Source organism: Pollachius pollachius (assembly GCF_949987615.1).
Source record: "Pollachius pollachius genome assembly, chromosome: 3".
NCBI classification, from domain to species: Eukaryota; Metazoa; Chordata; class Actinopteri; order Gadiformes; family Gadidae; genus Pollachius; species Pollachius pollachius.
The window spans coordinates 9,111,569-9,130,754 of record NC_136936.1 but is presented as its reverse complement, the minus strand read 5'-3'; the positions used below and the strand labels follow the sequence as shown (position 1 = coordinate 9,130,754).

General features: G+C 47.5%; 1 protein-coding gene across 1 annotated transcript in view; it reads left to right on the top strand.

The window, feature by feature from the left end:
* aplp2 (amyloid beta (A4) precursor-like protein 2) overlaps positions 1-19,186 on the top strand; it is a 60,256-nt gene that overhangs the window by 28,050 nt on the left and 13,020 nt on the right. The window contains exons 4-11 of the mRNA XM_079732010.1: positions 5,394-5,506; positions 8,229-8,449; positions 9,307-9,509; positions 11,340-11,507; positions 14,703-14,836; positions 15,401-15,475; positions 15,803-15,961; positions 17,741-17,869. Coding sequence (XP_079588136.1) covers positions 5,394-5,506; positions 8,229-8,449; positions 9,307-9,509; positions 11,340-11,507; positions 14,703-14,836; positions 15,401-15,475; positions 15,803-15,961; positions 17,741-17,869 — 1,202 coding nt within the window. The remainder of the gene's footprint in view (positions 1-5,393; positions 5,507-8,228; positions 8,450-9,306; positions 9,510-11,339; positions 11,508-14,702; positions 14,837-15,400; positions 15,476-15,802; positions 15,962-17,740; positions 17,870-19,186) is intronic.

Here is a 19,186-nt window from a genome sequence, read left to right as displayed (position 1 = left end):
AGGGAGAGAGAGCTAGGAGAGAGTGAGAAGAAGAGAGAGGGAGAGAGAGGTAGAAGTGAGGGAGACAAAGAGAGAGGGAGAGAGATGTAGGAGTGAGGGAGACAAAGAGAGAGGGAAAGAGATGTAGGAGAGAGAGAGATAGAGAGGTAGGACACAGGGAGAAGAAGAGAGGGAGAGAGCTAGGAGAGAGGGAGAAGTAGAGAGAGGGAGAGAGCTAGGAGAGAGGGAGAAGTAGAGAGAGGGAGAAGTAGAGAGAGGGAGAGAGAGCTAGGAGTGAGGGAGAAAAAGAGAGCGAGCTAGGAGTGAGGGAGAAGAAGAGAGAGGGAGAGAACGGGAGGAGAGAGAAGAGTGAGGAAGAGAGGGAGAGAGAGGGAGGAGAGAGGGAGAGGAAGAGAGAGGGAGAGAGAGGGAGAGGAAGAGAGAGGGAGAGAGGGAGGTTGAGAGATAGTGAATGCATTTAGGAGATTCCATGGGACAGTAAATGGTGAAAAATAAACTGGAGCAGTAGACCCGTGTTTCCTCCGTCCTTCAGCGAACCAGAGAACCCTGGGTGTCTGGGCCCAGGGCAGTCCATCCCGGTCAACAGCATGACTTATTCATCCTGGAGGTTGGATATTGTCGTTTTGAAGAGTACATCTGAAATTCGAAAGCAGTACAAGACTACAAAACAATGTGATATTCGACCGAACTACAAGGCAGCCGATAGTTAAACAATTACAGGGTAGCAAGGCCGATATTATACCAGGTATAAACAATGGAAGGTGATATTTGACCAATTACATACACGGAAAGGTGATACTCAAGCAATAATATCACACATGAAAAGGTGACATTCCACCAATGAAAGAAGGGAAGGGCTGTGAACCAGGAACTAAAGTCGCACACAACCAAAACATACTCCAAAAAGCAAGTGAGACGGTCTTTCTTGTTTCAAACTCTGTCTTTGAGTTGGAAAGTGTTTTACACCTTGCCTAACCTCCTCAACCCCCCCCACCTTTAATTAATCTTGCATCGGTCAGCCAGGAGAAGACGTTTAAATTTAGCTACAGTGCACTGTCCTCCTTTCTTTAATTAAATTATACTACATTACCCCTGGGAGACTGATGGAGCTAGGTGCTCCTGGGTCACATTCTCGCAGCCTGTCGAGTCTCCCAGTGATCAGAGCGAAAGGCCGGAAGTAGGGACCAGGGAGATTCGCCATCGGTCAAACTAAGGAGTTTGCGGTTAATTGCGAAGTGGACCATGTTTGACGTCTGGTCGGATGACTGTGATCATATGCAGCACATCACTCTCCACCACAGCCCCCAGCTATGGCTCACAGCCCATCAAATCCCCACCTCCACCTTTATCAACACCTCCACCTCCTTCCATCTCTCCATCATTACCTTCGTCTCTCTCCTTCACCACCTCCATAACCACCACCTCCACCACCTCTACTCCCTCCATCTCCACCTCCATAATCTCTTTCCCTCGCCTCAAGCCTAGGGCAGACGGGTGGGAGTCATCGCCAGTCAAGTGCTGTCATGACCCTCCGATCCTACATGATCACAGACACTTATTCTCATGTATATATACTGAATTGTATGTAGGCGACACCCTATATGGTGCCGTGATCGTAGCGTGCTTATACACACATGTATGTAGCCACTGCACAGGGATTATGTTAAAACGAAATGAAAGATTTAAAAGGACCAAAAGAGGGCGCAAGGTAGATTAAGGCAGGCTAGACCTGTGTAATAGATTCATATGAATAATACAAGGACCCCATCAAGGGATTGGAACGCTGGACAAAGAGAGAGTGAGAGGAAACAGAGAGAGAGATTTAGTACATGCTTCTTATTAATATTCTCATTGTGTTGTGAATTGTCTGCAAATTTGGTGGGATTACTCAAACCAGCCGAGCAGAATTAGCATTTGATTTGTGCAAGAGACAGAGCCATAGAAACTGGTGGAGAGAGAGAACAAGACAGAGGTGGAGAAAGAGACAGAGCTGGAGAGAAAGAGAGACCGAGCTGGAGAGAGAAAGAGACAGAGACTGAGCCAAAGAGGTAGAGAGGCAAAGAGAGAGAGACCGATAAAATAGTGAAATAGAGAGAGAGAGAGAGAGAGAGAGAGAGAGAGAGAGAGAGAGAGAGAGAGAGAGAGAGAAAGAGATAGAAACCAAGGAAAAGAGGGAGGGCAAAAAAACAGGGAGATAAAGGATTTTGAGTGAAGAGGAGATGGGGGAAAGAATGTTATACATGGTGTCATATCCCAGCTAGCCATGTGAGGGCCGCCAGTCCTGAGGCCTCTGTGTGTCCCCGGGCCCCTTGCCTCTCTCCATCTTGGCCCCTGGCTCAGTAGATTACAGGGGCTTTTGTTTCCTTGGCTCCGCTCTCTCTCTCTCTCTCACGCGCGCTCTATAGCATGATGTCTTTGTCGGGCAGCAGAAGGATTATTTCAGAGCTAGTGTGTTTTCATTTCCTGCTACCCTGCTAGCGAGGACAGTTCTCTATGCTTTAATGTCCGAATAGAGCTAGGGTTAGCATGCTGTCTGCAGAGCTAGCAGTTAGCCTTACATGCTATCCAAATCAGGACAGTTAGCATTAGCATGTTGTCCTCAAAAGGGCAGTTAGCTTCAGCTTTAGCATGCTTTCTGTGGAGGGGGAGTTAGCTTTAGCATGTTGTCTGCAGAAGGGCAGTAAGCTTATCTTAACAATGCTGTCTGGAGAGAGGCAGTTAGCTTTAGCATGTTGTCTGCAGAAGGCCAGTTAGCTTTAGCTTTAGCATACTCCCTGCAGACGGGAAGTTAGCTTCAGCTTCAGCACATTGTGTGCGAAAGAGGCCAATTTTGTACGATGATTCAATGACAGCAGCTTGCTTTGCATTGCACCAATGTGTTCCTTCCAGTGCAGTAGTCCACAACATTTAGAGAGAAATGGGATGTGACGACGAGGATGATATTCAGGATACTTTGTCCTCTGTTTGTTGGAAGTGTATCACATACTTGGATTCCTGGTGAGTCATCTGGTAGCCAGTGTCATATAAGACCGTCCTCTTCCCCTCTGTACTCCAGCAGACGCTTTGATTTTCCTCTGAACTATGTGATGCTTCCTGCTTCCGGATGCTTCCCGCTGTTAACCTACATTACTTCTTTTATCCAAAGATCCATCCCATTTGAGAACGGGAACGATCAAAGCATGCAAACGTCACTTGAGATCATGATAGAAACATCAGATACACCACATATATAACACATTCCCCCCTTAACCCAGGCAGCGCTAGTTAACATACTGGCTGTCTACTGGAATCATATTAGTTCTAGATCCATGTAGTATATAGGCTTTAGGGTTACTATATATGGAGGTATGGTCCGTGAGGTCACCAATTGGTTTACACAAAACCGTTATGAAGCCTTTGATTCCACACTATGGGCAATATGTTATTTACCAAAATAAATATTATGGAGATGAACTAGCCAATGTGATTGTAACCGAACAAAGACAAAAACAATTTGCTTTGTATTATAGGAATGAATTCCAACCATGCAGGTCCCCTATTGGCTGTTACATGACTACTCGTTAGTCGCTTCCATTTAGATTTACAATTAGGGCATTTAGCAGACGCTTTCATCAAAGCGACTTACAATAAGTACATTTGTCAGAAGAAGGTGAAGCAATAAATCGCGGTACAGTAAGGATGTTCATAGAACCAAGTGCAAAGCACTAACAATCCCGAGGTTCATCCATTCCCTGTATACAACAAAGATAGCTAGGATAAGATGCTACACAAGTAAGTACTATGACTAAGTACGACATACAATGATTGCGTACATTGAGTGCCAGGACGTACAACATACAATAAGTAAGGGGGGGGGGGGGGGGGGGCTATGCAGAGTCTAGGTGAACTCTGAACAGGTTCCGCATGGGCTTCACAAACAGGCGGCCATGGCTGCTTGGCATATAGGCTTTAGGGTAACCGGGGGAAGGGTACAGAGGGTGTGTGGGATGCAGGGTGTATCTATCTATATATATCAATACAATGGTGAGGGCTGGAGACAGGAGGGGAGGTGTAAATGTCTGGTCTGGAGGTCAGAGACAAGATGGATAGACAGAGAACACAGGGACGAGGTCAAAGCGTTAGGAGCGACTGCAACAACACACACACATACACACACAAACACCAGCAAGTGTGCCCAGACACACAGATTCCCCCACACACACACACAAACGCGCACACACACACACACACACACACACACACACACACAAGCACCTGTACACACACACACACAATTATACACACATGGATGGGCGGACACTCACACATCAGGCCTGGATTCATGCCACACACACACACACACAAACACACACACGTACGCACAAACACACAGATTGTTTGCGCTGCATGCGAGGCACAGCTGTTCTCCAAACACCCTCATTCATCACCCACTGCAGTGTGACTGCCCTCAGCTAAGCCAAGCTATGTGTGTCTGAGAGAGAGACAGGCAGGCAGAGAGGGAGAGAGAGAGAGAGAGAGGGAGAGATTCAGAGCTAGACAGTTAGAGATTCGGAGGCTCCATTGGATAACCAGAGTGGGCTGTGGAGCAAAATGATCGGTGTCTCACATCGGAACCATGAAGCTCTCTCTCTCTCTCTCTCTCTCTCTCTCTCTCTCTCTCTCTCTCTCTCTTGGATGAGGAGAAGACTCTTAACCAGAAGTGCTAGGGTTGAATAGAGGCTAAGTGTGTGTGTGTGTGTGTGTCTGTGTGTATGTGTGGTGTTGGGAGGGTTAGTGGGGGCGTGTCTGTGGCTGCTAGGTGCTATTCCCAATCTCACTCCTCTTCCTGTCCTTCCCTTTAATTTTCCAAAACACTGTCTTCAATCCCCCCCCCCCCCCCCCACCACCACCACACCACCACACACACACACACACACACAAAAACACACAAAAACACAAAACAATTGGCACACACACATCCAGCCTCAGACTTCAGACTTTGTTCTGATTCCTTCAGATCCTCCCTGTTCCTCCCTGGTCTTTCTTTGTTTCTCCTCCCTTCTCTACTCCTACCTTCTCCCCCTCCTTCTCCCCCATCCTCCCCCATCCTCCTTCATCTTCATTCATCCTCCTTAACCTCCCCCCTTCCCTTATGACCTCGCAGTGCTATCAAAGGTCTTCGTTTGGATCATATGGTGCAACAGGGTTACGGGACCATCCAGTTTCAGTTTCTCCGCCCACTGGCTTCATGGTATTTGTAGTTGTTGATTGTACTCGTTCCACTCAATCATCCCTGACCTTTCCAGCTGCTTGTTCCTGCCAGGTACAGAGCAGCACGGCCTGCTGGGAAAGGGAGGTTCTTCGGGACAGCTTGCTGACAAACAGGTGTTTTGTGTGTTTGTTTGTCGTTGCAGTGGGTGAGTTTGTGAGCGACGTCCTCCTGGTCCCTGAGAAGTGCAAGTTCTTCCACAAGGAGAACATGGACATGTGCGTCAGCAACCAGCGTTGGCACAGCGTGGCCAAGGAGGTGAGGCCAGGAACTACAGTAGAACACAGTAGAGGACTACAATAGAACACAGTAGAGGACACAGTAGAGGACTACAATAGACACAGTAGAGGACTACAATATAACAAAGTAGAGGACTACAATAGACACAGTAGAGGACTACAGTAGAACACAGTAGAGGACTACAATAGACACAGTAGAGGACTACAATAGGCACAGTAGAGGACTACAATAGACACAGCAGAGGACTACAGTAGAACACAGTAGAGGACTGCAATAGACACAGTAGGGGACTACAATAGACAGGACTACAATATAACACAGTAGAGGACTACAATAGACACAGTAGAGGACTACAATAGAACACAGTAGCGGACTACAATAGACACAGTTGAGGACTACAGTAGAATAACACAGTAGAGGATTACATTAGAATAACAAAGTAGAGGATTACAGTAGAATAACACAGTAGAGGACTACAATAGAACACAGTGGAGGACTAGAGTAGAATAACACAATAGAGGATTACAGTAGAATAACACAGTAGAGGACTAAAGTAGAGGAAAACAGCACAATATAATACAGTAGAGGAGCACAACAGAAAAACACAGTAGAAGAACAGAGTAGAGGACCACAGTAGAGTTGTGTGCAGGTGTAATGTAAGCTCTGCACTTGAAAGCCAAATTTGATGAAACCTCTTTCTCTGTCTCTCTTTCTTTGTCTCTCACACAAGGATTCATTTGTCCTTCAGGAATTACAGATTATGTGTCTCAAAATTTCCCTTTCTCTCTTTATAGCTCTCTCTCTCTCTCTCTCTCTCTCTCTGAGTTCTGTCTGTGGAACTCGCTGAGGGCGGTCAGATCACACAGTGGTGACTGTGAATTCCCTCACATCGCACATGCTAATCAGATTAGCAGTACGGCTAGCAGAATGCTAATCCTCCCCGGGAAAGCGGGGCCCTCGGTACGGTGTCGGGTGTAGGGGGCCTTAGGGGCCCACTCTCACGCTACTGTTGGAGCCCCAGATCAAATAGCTGTTCACACTGCGTTCTGCACTCTCCACACCTGAATTGTTTCTGAACGCAGCCTCTCACTAATAGATCTCGTGTGGGTGTTTGGCCGTGAGCCATCCCAGCCAAGAGGCCTCTCCTCTGGGCCTCTCCGAGTCTCTCTGACAGCCCACAGCATGAACACGGCAGCCTACACAAGGAGACGTCAGTGTTGAAAATGAAGGTTTATTATTGCGGCCAAGCGCAAGTGACAAATTTCCCTGCTGGGAAATCCCAGTGGGTGTTCAAAGGAATGATTGAGGAGACCCATTGTTTGGCATCCTTGCTGTTAGCAACGCACGCTAGCTACTATGACCAGGGCACTGTACTCTGTGACAGTCGGTGTGGAAAGTTGAGCTGGTGGCTGAAATATGAACTCACAGACATGAGCTGGGAAATCTGGCTAGGTTAATGTAATGAGGGCACTTTCTCTGTAAGGTTTAGGGGTCGGATTGCTGATTTTGGATCAAAATATAAATTGAGCACTCTGCGTAAATATATTAGTGACACAAACAAAATAGGCCCCTAGGTAATTTTTGGCTTAGGCGCTATCAGCAAATAGCATACCGCTGCTTCAGGTTGGTATTATATCCCCTGACAATAGTTTAACTTGAGTAAACATTTTTAATTTCCACAGTTATACCCAATGATATCTTTGTAAAATGCAAATGACCCCAGGGTTAATTAAACCTGTCGGTTATTCTATTATAGGCACGAGAGTGTGTCTCTTAATTCACAAAATATCAACAACGAGGAAACCAAGGTCAGTCCCTATATGCTGATTGGTCGAAACAGAGCCCAGCTGCACCTAACACATTCCATCCCTCTGATACATCCTATCTCTTGTTTCCTGGGAGAGAACACATCGAGCTGCCAGCAAACATCTAATCCATCTCAAGGATAGCCTGGCTGGAATGTTCTGGTTGAGTGACAGAGTTTTGAAATAAAAGGCGCAGTCAGTTTGTTTTAGTTTGTTTGGTGAATCATTGTGAATGTTACACAGGGTGTTGATATGGACAACACCTAGTGCAAAGTCATTCTTCCACAGATTCAACAAAAATGCCTCAAAAGGCTGAGTTGGCAAAGCTTTTATGTATGCCCTGGGTCTAAAATGTACTAGAAGCAAGGGTGTCATTTATATGGAGGAGGGGGGTGTTTTTATCTGTCAAGCTACACACACTTTTATTATTTTCTGATCAAAATACATAATGAAATGAAAACTAGTGGGTTCAATAAAAGCTTTCACAAGACCTCTCCTGTATCTCGTCTCACAAGAGATGTCTCTTCCTGTTTCATTAAGTAAAAGTCTTCTTCGAGTCTCTCCTTATCTGGCTGTTTCTCATCTCGCTCTCTCTCTCCCTCTCTCTCTCTCTCTCTCTCTCTCTCTCTCTCTCTCTCTCTCTCTCTCTCTCCCTCTCTCTCTCTCTCTCTCTCTCTCTCTCTCTCTCCCTCCCTCCCTCCCTCTCTCTCTCTCTCGCTCTCTCTCTCTCCACCTCACTTGTCTCGCCCTCACCCTTCTCACCTCCACCGTCTCTCCCTCACCTGTCTCTCCCTCACCTGTCTCCCCCCCCTAGTATCTCCCTTTCCCGTCACACCTCTACCTGTCTCTCTCCCCGTTGTTCTCTCTACAATGCACTCTCTTCCCTGAGCTGTCTCACCTCTCTAACTGTCTCTCCCCCCCCGCCCCCCTCCCAGGCCTGTGGTAAGGCCTCCATGGCGCTCCACAGCTATGGCATGCTGCTCCCTTGCGGCGTGGACAAGTTTGACGGGACGGAGTACGTCTGCTGCCCCTTCCCGGACTCCCAGGAGGTGGAGGTGGAGGAGGAGGAGGAGGAGGAAGAGGAGGAGGAGGAGGAAGAGGATGAGGGGGTCTACCCCACCGAGGCTGACGCAGAGGAAGACGACGCTGATGACAGGTAGGTGGCGAGAGGAGCATGAATAATAGCGTGTGTTCAGTGTGTGTGTGTGTGTGTGTGTATGTTTGTGTGGGTGTGTGTGGGTGTTTGTGTGTGCATGTGTGTGTATGGGGTTGTATGCGCGCGTGTGTGTGCATTTGTTTGTGTGTGTGGGTGTCCTAGCAAACACTCGTCAGGCGCGTGCGTGGTGTTGCATCCGCCAGTGCTGTGTCTTCTGCTCCCACTCTCTCGTGCGTGTCTTGCAACGCACGTGTGCACGTGCACGTCTCGGGATGCATCCGCGCACGTGCGCCTGGGCCTTCTCATAAAGAAGCGGTATCCCTGGCGCTTCAGGCTGCATCACCGTGCCGCGGCATTGACCTTTGGCGGCCGCCCTGGATTGTCTTTATAAATCACGCCCACTTCTTGTGGCTCCCCCAGCACAGGGAAAAGGCTGGTCGCTGTAATGAAGGATCCATCGCTTATTCTCCCTGAGCCCTTTGAGAGGATGCCCTCAGGAGGGAGGTTGAAAGGCCCTTCTTTGCCAGACAAAAGGAGGCACGTCTGGTTTCATTCCAGTAGCTATCAGGACAGGGACTTCACATTGTCATTACATATGCAAATGGAAATTCAACAAATTGAATAATTATATTTTGCACACTTTAATGTGAAGCCCGGGCCGGTCAGCCTTTCTAACCCCATGTGCTTACTGTCTTTTGACCTTTTGTGTGTGAATGATACTGTAGGCTGGCATGCAGTGTCCCGTTCTTCTGTTCTTATTGCTTGTAAACCGCCTGCCTTGAATCTCCTCTTGGAGGGATAAATTGATTGATTCATTGTTTATTGGTTAATTCAAACCCCCAACCCCACCCCCACAGCGTGGTCCCAGTTGAGGAGAAGCCCACCGTTAATGACGTCGCCAACGATTATGATGATGATGACGAAGATGAGTTGGAGTACAACTACACCTACAACGATGAGGATGGGAAGAAGGATCAGGGGGAGGAGGAAACCAAGCAGGTGGACAAAAGCAAGCCGACCGAGAGACAAGAGGAAGACCAGACCCTGCAGGAAGTCAAAGGTTGGTCTGTCGTCCGTCTGTCTGTCCTTTTGTTTTTACCTCTCTGCCTTCCTATCTGTCTGGGTCTGTGTTTCCGTTTGTCTCTCTATCTCTCTCTGTCTCTGTTTGTCTGTCGGTCTGTCTGTCTGTCTGTTGTTTCTTTTTTCCTGGGCGTTTTTCCTTCTGTTTCTCTGCAAAAAGTATTATACAATGTAGGCAGTTATGCCAGGGTTTCGTCAAATTCAGCTGAAATTAAATTGTGTGTGCATGTTTGTGTGTTTGTGTGTGTGTGTGTTTGTGTGTGTGTCTTTGTGTGCGTGTTTGTGTGTGTGTGTGTGTGTGTGTGTGTGTGTGTGTGTGTGTGTGTGTGTGTGTGTGTGTGTGTGTGTGTGTGTGTGTGTGTGTGTGTAAGCCTCCAGTAGGCCCAGATGGTGATGTACTGTATTCCACTACATCAGAACAATGAGAGCTGGCTTTCTGTTTCAGTAGCACAGAGTCTGTCAACATAAAACAACAAAAAATGTCTGTTGCAATATTAAATTTCATTATATGTCTTTGACAGCTTAAATAAGTACATCAGCATTCCACCAGGGCTTCATCCAAATGAAATAAATGTCTGGTCAAATTGATACGTTTGGTAATGCCAAGCGAATCTCTGTGGTAATTTTATTTGTCATTTTTGTTATTTGTATAGAGACAGGTCCTAACATCTCGGTATTTGGTTTAGGAGGAAATTGCTGAGGGGAGTTTAGGAATTGGTTTGGTGTTGATCCGACTGTTGAGCTAGAAATGAGGTTACTCTGACTCTTAACATTTTGTCTGTGAACAGAACTTAATGTGTTTCGATAAGGTCGATAAGGGTGTTCTTTGATGCCAGTCCCCCCAATCTCACACACACAACACACACATACGCACACAGACCCACACACACGTCACACACGTGCGCGCGCACACACACACACACACACACACACACACACACACACACACACACACACACACACACACACACAATCTAGTTTTGTCTACATTTTTCATTTACCCCTGTGTACACAACTCAATATTGCAATCATATTTCTAGATAAAACGGCATACTGTACTCTTCGATAAAAAATCAGTGAGTTCATATTTGTTAATATATGACATTAGTTCATACTCAATCATAATTATACCTTAGTAGGTACATATTTTAATAATACATATTATTATTACTTAATAATACTTAGATTAACTTGATGCACTGTTTAGAATTAGTTATGTTTATGTGTGAATGACAATCCATATAAACATGAATCATGGACGTAGTGCCGCCCCCTTAATGTGTTTCAATAAGGTCGATAAGGGTGTTCTTTGATGCCAGTCCCCCTAATCTCACATACACAACACACACATACGCACACAGACCCACACACACGTCACACGCGCGCGCACACACACACACACACACACGCGCACACACACACACACAATCTAGTTTAGTCTACATTTTTCATTTACCCCTGTGTACAAAACTCAATATTGCAATCATATTTCTAGATAAAATGGCATACTGTACTCATAGGTAAAAAATCTGTGAGTTCATATTTGTTAATATGTGACATTAGTTTGTACTCAATCATAATTATACCTTAGTAGGTACATATTTTAATAATACATATTATTATTACTTAATAATACTTAGATGAACCTGATGCACTGTTTAGAATTAGTTATGTTTATGTGTGAATGACAATCCATATAAGCATGAATCATGGACGTAGTGCCGCCCCCTATGTGCAGGAGGACCTAACAGCCTCTCTCCCCCCTCTTTCCCCTCCCCCCTCTCTCCCCTCTCCCCCCTCTCCCCGGCAGCGGTGTGTGGCCTGGAGGCAGAGACGGGCCCCTGCCGTGCCTCCATGCCCCGCTGGCACTTTGACATGACCCTGAGGAAGTGTGTGCGCTTTGTGTACGGCGGCTGCGCCGGGAACCGCAACAACTTTGACTCAGAGGACTACTGCATGGCCGTCTGCAAGCGCCTGGGTGAGTCTCAGCTCCCTCCTCCACCTGTCTCTCTGCTCTACCTGGCTCTCTCTCCTCTACCTCTCTCTCTCTCCCTGTCTGTGTCTATCTCCTCTATCTGTCTCTATCGCCCTGTTTGTCTCCCCCGGTTTGTCCCCCTACCTGTCTCTCTCCCTCTACCTCCCTCTTATCTACCTGTCTCTCTCCCTCTCTGCTTGTCTCTGACTCTTGTCCCTCTACCTCTCACTCTCTCTACCTTTTCCTAGCCTCTAGTTGCCTCGCTCTGTCTCCCTACCTGTCTCTCTCTCTCCTCTTTTTGTCTCTCTCCTCTACCTGTCTCTCACTCTCTGTCAGCATTCCTGTCTCTCTCTCCTTTATCTGTCTCTCTCCTCCTACGTTTTGTCTCTCCTGTCTACTGACCTAATACCAGTAACACCTCTTAGTGCCACGATACTGCTCACTAAAACCACCATCACTTCATAACACAGCATTAATACTACTACTCATACTACTACAAGCAGTACTAACTCCTCACTAACCACTCAAGTTCCCCATCGCCGACCACTGACTTCCACTTTCACACCACACCCTCATATGTTATACGAGCATAAGTAGAGCAGAGTGAGCACCTCCCCTCACCGCAGGAGGGAGATCAGAGCACATAATCCTGGGGAACGTTTGTTTATCCCACCGTGTAATTCACGCGGCTGAAAGGTGGTAATGGCAGGGGTGATTATACCGAGAGCGACGAGGGGAAACGGTTGCACACTTTTATTCCTGTTCTGCGTTAATGCGCTAAGCTAATCCTCTCGGTGATCGACCTGTCTTGCCTGCACACACTGCTGCATTTTCCCGTCTGCCCGTCCGACCGTCTGTCTGTCCGTCCTGCGTTGAGTCTCATCGGCTGCCGCCGTGTCCTGTCTGTTTGTCAGAGATCTATCCGTCTGCCCGTTGTCTGTCTGTGAGCCCTGTTCCTGAGTGCAGGCGATATGTCCGTCACACAGACGGGTGAGCCCCCCTCCCCCCCACCCTCCCTTGTCTCATGGCACCGGTACCAGATGTTTACCAGCATCCCCATGGATCCCTGTTCATTAGCTCTGACTCACATGTCTCAACCAGTCAGCGTTCACGCGCATACAGATTCAAGCACCACATATTTAAAAAATCAAAGTCAGATCTCACATTCCTAATCCCAAACCCTAACCCTTATTATGCCCCTGCATCTGGCCAACATTTCCAAATCACCTTGTTTTTTAAGGGGGGGCTAAGTTAAAGAAATTATTAAAAAAAAGGAAGACGAATGTAAATGACATCATCTTTCGTCAGCGCTGTACTTGTGTGTTGTGGGTACTGTGTAGACTCTGACCGCAGAACATGAACACAGAGCCCCCACCCCCGCCTCTCCCCTCCTGCCCCTCCCACCCCCACCTCTCCCCTCCTTCCCCTCCCAACCCCGCCTCTCCCCTCCTGCCCCTCCCACCCCCACCTCTCCCCTCCTGCCCCTCCCAACCCCGCCTCTCCCCTCCTTCCCCTCCCAACCCCGCCTCTCCCCTCCTTCCCCTCCCAACCCCACCTCTCCCCTCCTTCCCCTCCCAACCCCGCCTCTCCCCTCCTGCCCCTCCCACCCCCACCTCTCCCCTCCTGCCCCTCCCAACCCCGCCTCTCCCCTCCTTCCCCTCCCAACCCCGCCTCTCCCCTCCTTCCCCTCCCAACCCCGCCTCTCCCCTCCTGTCCCTCCCAACCCCGCCTCTCCCCTCCTGTCCCTCCCAACCCCGCCTCTCCCCTCCTTCCCCTCCCAACCCCGCCTCTCCCCTCCTTCCCCTCCCAACCCCGCCTTTCGCGCATCCCGGCCGTCAGACGCAGAAAAAATCTTTCTATTAGAGGCGAAAAGAAGAGGGACCAACAGGCATGAAAGAAGGACTGTCAGACTCTCTCAGGAGAGCAGCAAGGGGAGGAAGGGAGGAGAGGGGGGAGAGGTCGGTGCCTCAATTTCCCTACGAACGTCAAACTGTCACTGCCAGCGAGGGCCAACGGGCCTGTCTAACTGTTTAATGCATGTATTCTGTCAGTCTGTCTGTCTCTCTGTCGCTTTGCCCGTGTGTCATGCGCCTGTTTTTCTAAACATCAGCAAGCTTCTACTTTGAAAAGGGCCGGTGAGTCTGTTCTTGTGGAAAAGGGGTTTGACTCCCAGCATTAAAGGTTCTGAGTTCGACCCTCAATGTCCACAACCTAACCTGTAGGCATCCAAGAGTAAGATGACCTATCCCCAGTGTTGGGGAGTAACGGAATACATGCACCGGCGTTATGTATTGAGAATACAAATTATAGCTAACTGTATTCCGTTACAGTTACAATTTAAATAGTTGGTATTTAGAATACAGTTACATTGTTTAAATCAATGGATTACATGATGATACTTCTGTTTCAGCAGTTTATTCTTGCTTTCACACCAACAGCATTTAGTGCGCACTAAACGAGTTTGGTCCCTGGTTCGGTACGTTTGCGTTGGTGTGAATGCAAACACCTCACTTCGATGCGAACCAAATCAGCCGACCGAGACCACCCTGAACAGCTGGTCTCGGTTCGCTTCCAAACGAACCCTGGTACGGTTCACTTGAGATGTGAAAGCGAACGCACCTCGGTCCGATCCAGTTCTAAAAAGCCTGCGCCTCTTTGGACGTAACAGGCACCCGCTCAGCCGCGCGCATTATGGGAGTTATTGTTTGATTAGCGGTAACTCCAAGACTAGCAGCAAATTGTCTGACCTTCTGGGAATATGGCCAGACACCCACATGAAACGTATGCTGGAAAACACACATAAAAATGCCGATGCATTTGTCACATTTAGCACCAGGATGAGGGAGAAGGAGTTCGACCGGTCCACTACCGCCCCAGACCTTTTTGTCCAATGATTGAACGATTTTAAGATGATTTTATAGGCAACACCTATGCACTTAGCTCAGTGAAAAAAATGTTCGATGTAATAGCAAATATCTTTCGCATGAACATACCCTTATAGTCTTTGCTCCACTACAGCAAATTATATAAAATAGTGCACTTTCAGGGAGACTTGGGCCTAACACATTCAGCCAGTTTGAACAGAAGAACACACCAGAATAGGGCTGTCTAGTACGCAGGATTTTATGCCGCATTCCTACACTTATAAAATCTGAAGTTCTGAATGTGGTTGTCATGTGACTTCCCCTTCCTCCACAGTGGTGCCCCCCACCCCCCAGCCCACCGACGACGTCGACATCTACTTCGAGACCCCCGCTGACGACAAGGAGCACAGCCGCTTCCAGAAGGCCAAGGAGCAGTTGGAGGTCCGCCACCGTAACCGCATGGAGAGGGTGAGTCCCCCCCCCCCCCTTTTGTGGGTCACAAAAGACCCCCCTTCTCACTCAATGGGAAAATTGTGATTTACTTCTCGTGATGCAAATCAAATGTTTGTACCTGTTTTGTTTGCGTACTCTATCTCTGTATGATGTATGTTGAGAGGTCCCGTTTGACTGGGAGAGTCCAAGTTAAATCCGAGGCTTACCCTTGTGGCCAACATGGAGCCAACATGGAGCCAACATGGAGCCAACATGGAGCCAACATGGAGCCCACACAATTAATGGTTTCCGGGCTCAAGAACATTTGAGGAACCTCCCTCTTTTTCAGACTCAACTCCGAGGGAACTTGTTTATGCAATGTTCGCTACGCCCTTCCCTGTATCATATAATTGTGATCATATCTGACTGGAGCAACGCTCCGTGTGTTTGATGTCTTTTCAATGACATGGGTATAAGGGCACGGACAGAAATAACTCTGTGAGTCTCACTTTTCATTGTTTTCTGTTTGTCGCGTTTCAATAAAGTTTTGTTGGGTTGGTTGAATACTAGCCATGCTAAGGTTGTGTGTTGGCCTCCCAGGTGAGGAAGGAGTGGGAGGAGGCTGAGCACCAGGCGAAGAACCTGCCCAAGGCTGAGAGACAGACCCTCATCCAGGTAGGGCTGCTGCTGTCTGGGCCAGATAAGACGGCTTAAAGATCAACTCTGGATCTCTCTCCCGATCGCTATTTCTCTCTCTATCTGTATCTTTCTCTAGCTCTCTCTCTGTATCTCTCTCCCTGTCTCTCTCTCGCTCTCTCTCTCCCTATATATACTTCTCTCTCTCGCTCTCACTCTCTCTCTCTCTCTCACTCTCTCTGTCTCTCTCTCTCTCTCTCTCTCTCTCTCTCTCTCACTCTCTCTCTCTCTCTATCTCTGTCTCTCTCTCTCTCTCTCTCTCTGTATACTAATGTGTAATAATGTGTGTGTGTGTGTCTCCATCAGCACTTCCAGGTGATGGTGGAGTCCCTGGAGGAGGAGGCGGCCAGTGAGAAGCAGCAGCTGGTGGAGACACACCTGGCCCGGGTGGAGGCCATGCTGAACGACCGGCGCCGTCTGGCCCTGGAGAACTACCTGGCTGTGCTGCAGGCAGACCCTCCCAGGGTACACACACACACACACACACACACACACACACACACACACACACACACATTACCTGGCTGTGTTTCAAGCAGACCCACAAGGGCACACACACACACACACACACACACACACATACACATACTGGTTTGAATTATTGTTATTATTATTTATTCATATCTATCCATAGTTCACATTGTTTTAAGATTATACAAATCGTCTGCCATACAAAACAGATGGTCCGGAGAGGGAGAAGGAGGGGGGAGAGAGAGAAGGAGAGGGGGAGGAAAAGGGAGGGAGAGGAGAGAGAGAAGCAGAGGAGGAGGAAGGGGGAGAGGGGGAGAAAGACGATGGGGTCGCTGAATCATGGCTCATGGATCAACTGCTCTAGTATTCGGTTCAGCCAAGCAGTTAGCAATGTAGATGCTTCCATGAGGAAAACATGGTAATCACATGACCATCCAATGATCAAACTGTAGGTCACATGATCAGGGCTGTGTTGGTGAAGGTTTGGGATGAGAATGGCGATGGGTTGGGTATCGTCAGTATTCTGATGCACTTAACTCACTCTCTCACTCACTCTCACACTCTATGCATCTATCTGTCGGTCTATCTATCCAGGCTTTCCCATTGGCGATAACTCTGATGCAAAGCTTTTATGGTTTCTACACAAATGGATGCAAGTGCACGCACATGCACACATGCCCACACTCACACTCACAGGCACACATACACACACATGCACACACAAACACACACACACACGCAGTGCAGTTTCTAACTCAGGCTTTCCTGCTGGTCTCTCGTTCCCTGTGAAATGATCCGTGGCCGTCCTGCAATTCATCACAGCCAGAAAAAGATTACTGTAGACGAAAAATACAAAAATAAAATAAATGAAAAATATAAACCGTAGACACAACAGAATCCTGTGGGAGTACAGAGTCAATCACATCGCAACCAGGAGCTCACATCTGCCGGTTACAGACCTCTTATCAATAGGTCCTGTGATCTCAGTGTTTTGGTGCGGTACGTGACACTTGTTCTGGAACCACAGGGAGACAGGGGCATACTTCATTAGAATACATAAAGCACTGATACACACACACACACACAAACACCACACACCAGTGTGCAACCCAGTCACACTTCCTGTCATTGGTCCATTCTCAGTGTTACGGTTTAGCTGCAGTAGCAAGGGGTTTTGTGATTGGTTGAGGAATTTACAGGTGGTTTATTCTGTAAACTGAACTATTCCCAGTACTGACTCCACCAGATTTGTTTAGCATACATTTACACACACACACACACACACACACCCACACCCACACACACACACACACACACACACACACACACACACCAACCAGAGTAGCTCCGTGAGAGGAAGGCAAAATCGATTTGTTATTCGGCCCAATATTTTATTCATCCATCAAGAAAAATGTAATTACATCATAGTGATTATGTTATCCCATTAGTGTCAGGTGTCAGGTGAAAATGTTCCATAGGCTGCAGTCTCTGCAAATCTGCTCCATGTCTTTAAAGGCTCCTTATGCCTGGGTAAAAACGTTGGTGTTCTAGTTATATTTAAATTGAGTTTAAAATGTATTATGGACTTTTCTTCCCCAACCAACCCTACCACCACCACCCAAACCTACCACCATCACCATCATCATCCACCACATCCACCACCGCCGCCACTACTACCACCATCATCATCATCATCATCATCATCATCATCATCATCCCCACCACCACCACTACGACCACTATCAACGCCACCCCTCCACCCCCCCGCCTCAGCCTCACAGGATCCTGCAGGCCCTGAGGCGCTACGTGCGGGCGGAGAACAAGGACCGCCAGCACACCATCCGTCACTACCAGCACGTCCTGGCAGTGGACCCCGAGAAGGCCGGCCAGATGAAGTCCCAGGTCAGAGAGAGGACTCACACACACATAGAAATACACACATACAGCTGCAAGCACGCACGCACACACACACACACACACACACACACACACACACACACACACACACACACACACACACACACACACACACACATATACACATACACACATACATGCAAACATATAGAAACACACGCATACACGTGCACACACACACACACACATACACACAAACACACCTAGGGATGCACGTGCACGCACACAAACACATGCAGACATAAATAAACACACACATGCATACATAGTAATGCACACACACACACACACGCACACACACACACACACATACATATCCATGCATACCAAGCACTCAGGCACACATACGCCAACACCAACCCATCTAGATTTCCGCACTTACTAAAAGCATAACTCCCCCACTGGAGGAAGTGGGATTCAACCCATGTTCAAGCAGTACACATGCTCACAGTTCAATGTTCAAGCATAATAGGACCCCTTTAAGCATAGTGTGATTTGGACTTGTGTGGCTTGACAGCAGTTTGGACGCCATTGTCTTTACATGTCTATATCTGTACTTGTGAGTGCTAGTCCCATTAGAATCGTTGCTATGGCCACCATTCTTTTGCAGTGTATTTGAGGCCAATCAAGATGGTTTCATGTGAAAGTCCTTGCTTTAAAGTAAAATTGGCGCAGGATTTATAGTTGATATTTGATAGTTTGCCCTTTGTTTGACAAAAGAGTGAAAGAGTCCAGAATTACAGGTCTACTGTAATTCTAGACTCTTTTGTGTTCTGGATGTTAAGCTTATTCAAAGTTGGCTGGAAGGAGTCTCTTGGGTATGTTTGTTAGCTTTTTTTGGGGGGGAAATATTATGACTATCCTTCAACAGAGGCAGGATAATTACAGGATTTTGTCATGAGAAGCTCCTCTGTATATTTTTTCTGCAAAATGTTTGTTTAGCAGAGTTCCTGTATGTGTATATTACTTCTGCTTAACCAATGCTCAAGGGATCTGAATTCTAAATAGTTGTTTTGGGTCTGAGATTTGACTCAAATGTGGGCCTGCATAATGAGACCCTCTGTTTGAAATAGTCTGATGTGGTGGCTGTGCATTATGGAACTCAACTATGAAGGTTAACCGAACCAAACCTTTACCCTTATTTGCTTGAGGCTCCGGTTTCACTCCTGTATAATCTGGGAGTGATTTTGAAAGGAAATCTCTTTGTCTCACACTAGGCCATGTCATTTTTGATAACGAGATTGTTTAACATTGAACAAAGTTTTTCATGGGGGGCGGGTTAGCGCCTCTAGCGGTGGTAAA